This window comes from Salvelinus sp. IW2-2015, unplaced genomic scaffold (assembly GCF_002910315.2).
Source record: "Salvelinus sp. IW2-2015 unplaced genomic scaffold, ASM291031v2 Un_scaffold2586, whole genome shotgun sequence".
NCBI lineage: Eukaryota > Metazoa > Chordata > Actinopteri > Salmoniformes > Salmonidae > Salvelinus > Salvelinus sp. IW2-2015.
The window spans coordinates 61,380-66,486 of NW_019943895.1; the positions used below are offsets into that span (position 1 = coordinate 61,380).

The following is a 5,107-nucleotide window of genomic DNA, read 5'->3' on the forward strand; positions in this document are numbered from 1 at the left end:
CTCCTCACTCGAGGACCTTGTGTTACCTCATCACTAGTGGACCTTGTGTTACCTCATCACTAATGGACCTTGTGTTACCTCAACCTGTGGTAGATTGAGGCGCATCCCAAATTGCGCCCTATTCACTATATAGTGCACTCCTTTTGACCAGAGCCCTATGGGCCGTGGCACCCTATTCACTATATAGTGCACTACTATTGGTCAAAAAGTAGTGCACTTTAAAGGGAATAGGGTGCCATTAGGGGCAGAGTCTGAATGACAGTTGGATCCCCCCCCCCACATCACCTTAGTCCTGTGTGTGAAACAAATACATATTCTCAAAAACAGTTCTAGTTCATCCTCGTTGTGAATATAAACAAGAAATGGATCGGTGGCATGAAAATCCAGCTTGTGATCATGACAAATAGGACCATGGCTACGTCCCAATTCACTACCCCACACTCGTTCACTCAATCTCAGGCATTTAAATGGAATGGTGTGAGGAGTATGGTGGTGGAATCTCCCTTTAGTCATGCTGCACCAATGCAATGCTTTAAAAAGCATGAAGGGGGATTGAACGAGTGGGTAGAGAATGTGAATGTAACCCATTTAACAGTCCGTCTTTCTTAACGCCATGGTTTTCCATTGTAAACAGAACCCTGCCTCCCCTCACAACATTTTAGGGCTTGGGGGGGAAGCGGATCGATCAAACAAAAAATATATTTATAACGCTGAACGATTATTTAAAAAAAAATATGTTTTGAGTGATGCTGCTCTTCAAGTGTATCTGTCCTCAGAGAGGGAGGAGGAGCCTCAGAGAGGGAGGAGGAGCCTCAGAGAGGGAGGAGGAGCCTCAGAGAGGGAGGAGCCGCCAGTCTGTTGTTGAAATACATCAATAGTATCCTCATCTTCCATCTCAAGCTGTCAACAGAAATACATGGTCATTACGTCAGCAAAATAGGTCTCTCGTCTTTGGTACATTCATTAGTAACTTAGTTCTTCTGAATCTATTATGAAAGTGAAAGGAAACTGTCACCTACCTGTGCAGGTGTGTCAGTCTCGTTAATCGGCTGTCCGTCAAACCTAAACCTTATCTGTCTAATTGACAAACCCTGAAATAAAGAGGTTATAAAATTAAAATAAAACATTGTCAGGCAAGTTACTGTGATCAGGAGTTGCCCTGCAAGGTTGTCCAATCAGTCTCAAAGCTTTACATTGTTTTAGGTGAGCAGAAGATTAAAATCAGATGAATGTAAACTTGAAGGAAAGCCTCACCTGTCTTTCGCAGTATGCCTTCATCAGCTTGCTGAGCGGAGTGTGCCTTTTAATTTTGAATTGGACTACTGACCCATCTTGACCTGCAACTTTTAGGTTGATGTGGTCGTTTTCAGTCTTCACTCCTTCCTGAAACAGAAAGGATGCATTTCAGAGACAATAGTTAAACGTTACATAGCTGATCATATAACATGGTTCATGTCAAGCATTAGGGACTGAGCAAACGTTTAGGATTTGGTTTCATTTAAGAAAAAGTATCTCAACACGCACTGTAACATGTTAGCTAGCTAGTTAAGCCAAATGTCATTTGTGATAGCGGAGGCTAGCGATTCACACTGCTAACGGTTGTTTTGTGTTGTACTTTTATTTTTTTTACCAGGGAGTAAGTACCATTATCGCTTTTGCAAAGCGCGCCCTGCGTCTAACAAGTTGGCGAACATGGTTGATGAGTTCAGACTGGCGGTGAGCAATATGCTAGCCTGGCGTCAAACATGTGTTTGTGTTTACCTTTTTAGTTAGCAATGTTAGGCATGGCTATCCTAGCTAGCTAGTTAATTCATTGAGTGAAATTGGCCAGCCATCAATGAGGTGGCAGCTCCGGTGGGGMTCAGGCTAACGTTAGCTAGGTCAAAAAGCCGCAAAGAGCAAACGTCGGGCCCTATTCCAATGCGCACAGAAAAGTCACAATGGCGCTGTTTCAATTAAACCATCACTTTACAARAGAAGAGTAGATATGTACTATGGAATAGACTACATCTGGGCATACATATATCAGATAGTTGACTAGCTGGACATTTTCTACACGCAAAACGTTGCACGGCCACAAATCCGCAAATCATCGAACCTTTGTTTTCTCTTTTTACCCGCTCAAATGCGGAATCTGCCATGTAAACACACACAAACTCGACTGGCAAGAATGCAATGAAATATGGAAAATATTKAATCATAGAAACACAACATGGKTTACCTTTGGCTTTTCTTCAGACATTGTGTAGCTAGTTATTGCTCAACGATGTACTAATTTACAGACAGCTAAATATTTGCGCTTTTTCACTTCTCTCAGTCTTCTCCGTTTCGACCAGGAGCGCGCATAATGCTTTAAACTCTAATTGGCTCACGGGGATCACGTGTCTATATTTTCTAGGGACCGTGCACACATGAGCGCGCAAAATCTGTTTTATATGCGCTCCCGAGAATTAGACAAGACCCAGACAAACCTTTTTTTAATCCCCAATTTCGTGATATCCAATTGCGAGTATTGCTGCAACAAGATCTGTAAATCAATTTATGAACTGTGTAAAGATTACAAAAATAAACAGCGCAATAATAAAAATAAAAAATAAAACTAGATTTTTCAAATTGTTTAGAGTGGAGGAAAATCTCTAATATCAAATTGAACATCTTTAATCTAGCATAAAGAATAGTATAACACAAACAGAAATTCCTCACAAAACCTTAACTATTTGACTGGTTTTGGACAGCTTTTGATACGAAATGGTAGTCACACACACAGTTGCGGTTCTAGCTGGTATGGCTCCCTGGACGAACCCCTTAATTAATAACATWAAAAAATATATACAAAAATAAGACTCAAATATCAAAAAGAAGTAACAAAGACAAATGGAAACAAATCTGTGTTGATTTGGCACTCGAGCATTTGTGGTTTATTTGGTAGCATTTCGCAGTGTGACTGATTTTACTAATTGCATTCGTAACTGTAAAAAGTTAGAGGTGCGCTATTTGATAGATTCCCCGCAACTGTCCCCATGTCGTACTTCTGAGTGGGAGACTTTCCCAGGTAGTGACCTGCCTAGCTCATCAACTAGTATCAGGAAGCCCACTCCGACAAGATTTATTGACCCACTGTCCKACACGGTGACATGCTATCATTGACGTGACGTGAAAATGAGCGATAGAAAACCGATCGCCCAAATGTCACCATTCCCGCGCCGCCCTCGGCAAGATGCCGCCCTGGGCGCCCGCCCATGTCGCCTATACCTAAATCCGTCACAACACAACACAACACAACAAGAACAGGAAAATTAAGGGAACACAGACACTGGAGATGTCAATATTTGATTTCATGAAACACACAGCAATATTAAACAGTCTCTTTAAAATATGTAAATCAGAAGCTCTAACAATGATAGAGAAATATGAACTAATAAAATGTATGACGTAAGCAAGAAAAAAACAGAAATATTATTGAATGTTAGTTGAAATGGTTGACAATTATCTGTCTAAATGGACTGTTCTTAAATCGTTGCATTTTAGGGGAAGAGGAACCCGAAACGTTCGCCCCAACTTTCTTCCAATACATTTTCCTAGGTTTTGGCCTTTCTAGGGAGTTTTTCCTAGCCACCGTGCTTCTACACCTGCATTGCTTGCTGTTTGGGGTTTTAGGCTGGGTGTCTGTACAGCACATCGAGATATTAGCTGATGTACGAAGGGCTATATAAAATAAACTTGATTTGATTTGATTTTCAGAGATGTTTGTCTAAATACCAGGGACCCAGTATTGAAGACAATAACACAAGGAGTGATGCTGGGTTATATTCTGATATCCAAACATTAAAAAACAAAAATGAAATGTTAAAAACCAAATACAGTAACAAAAAAAAAAAGGCTACCCATCCACACCACTCAGACCAACTGACTCTCCTAGCCTGGCTACCCACCCAGACAAACTGACTCTCCTAGCCTGGCTAGCCATCCACACCACTCAGACCAACTGACTCTCCTAGCCTGGCTACCCATCCACATCACTCAGACCAACTGACTCTCCTAGCCTGGCTACCCATCCACACCACTCAGACCAACTGACTCTCCTAGCCTGGCTACCCATCCACACCACCCAGACCAACTGACTCTCCTTGCCTGACTCTCCTATCCTCCACCAATCAGGCCTTTTTGGTAGAGAGGCAAGATGGAAGCCACTCATCAGTAAAAGGCAGATGACATTCCGCTTGGAGTTTGCCATCTCTGGAGAAACCTGAAAATAGCTGTGCAGCAATAGCTGTGCAGCTTTCATTATTTCATTATCATACTGTAGCCTCTCTGTAGTGTCTTTTAGGGAGTCCACGGTAGTTTTCAATATCTTATTTTCCATAATTTTGTTACTGTAATTTTTAAAGGCCTCAACCTTACCCAGTCACACAGGTAATAGTTCCAGTTGTTTTAACTGCTCTGTTATGATGGTAAGCAATGCTCTATTCTTCTGGAGACAGTTATTAAAGACCTCCTCCATGACTGGCTATAACAGACCCTCCTCTAAGTGACTGGCTACAGCAGACCCTCCTCCATTAATGACTTGGCTACAGCAGACCCCCCTCCAATGAACTGGCTATAACAGGACGCCCCTCTCCAGATGACTGGCTACTAGCAGCAACCCCCTCCTCCAATACTGGCTATAACAGACCCCCTCCTCAATGACTGGCTATAGCAGACCCCCTCTAATGACTGGCTAACAGACCTCCTCCTCCAATGACTGGCTATAACAGACCCCTCCTCCAATGACTGGCTATAGCAGACCCCCTCCTCCAATGACTGGCTATCAGCAGACCCCCTCCAATGACTGGCTATACAGCAGACCCCCTCCTCCAATGACTGGCTATAGCAGACCCCCTCCTCCAATGACTGGCTATAACAGACCCCTCCTCGCAATGACCTGGCCTTACAGACCCCCTCTCTAATGACTGGCTCTATAACAGCTACCCCCTCCTCCAATGACTGGCTATAGACAGACCCCTCCTCCAATGACTGAGACTCAGCAGCAAGACCCCCTCCTCCAATGACTTGGCTATAGCAGACCCCTCCTCCAATGAACTGGCTTACGAGCCAATCTCTCTCTTTT

At 43.1% G+C, this 5,107-nt stretch overlaps 1 protein-coding gene across 1 annotated transcript; it reads right to left on the minus strand.

Annotated features, from left to right (window-relative positions):
* LOC112074333 (small ubiquitin-related modifier 3) lies at nt 1-2,363 on the minus strand. The gene is made up of 4 exons (XM_024141526.2): nt 2,222-2,363; nt 1,255-1,383; nt 1,020-1,091; nt 1-900 (listed from the first exon to the last, which is right to left on the minus strand). The coding sequence occupies exons 1-4, from the start codon at nt 2,240-2,242 to the stop codon at nt 793-795; spliced, it is 330 nt and encodes a 109-aa protein (XP_023997294.1). The 5' UTR covers nt 2,243-2,363; the 3' UTR covers nt 1-792.
* Nucleotides 2,364-5,107: the final 2,744 nt, after the last annotated feature.

Bases quoted from the DNA above. Each gene is read 5' to 3' on its own strand.
- LOC112074333 (XM_024141526.2), bottom strand. From the start codon at position 2,242: ATGTCTGAAGAAAAGCCAAAG. The intron at 1,092-1,254 runs GTGAGGCTTTCC...TCTTTATTTCAG, and splicing joins AGGCATACTGCGAAAGACAG to GGTTTGTCAATTAGACAGAT. The intron at 901-1,019 runs GTAGGTGACAGT...TTCTGTTGACAG, and splicing joins AGACTGACACACCTGCACAG to CTTGAGATGGAAGATGAGGA.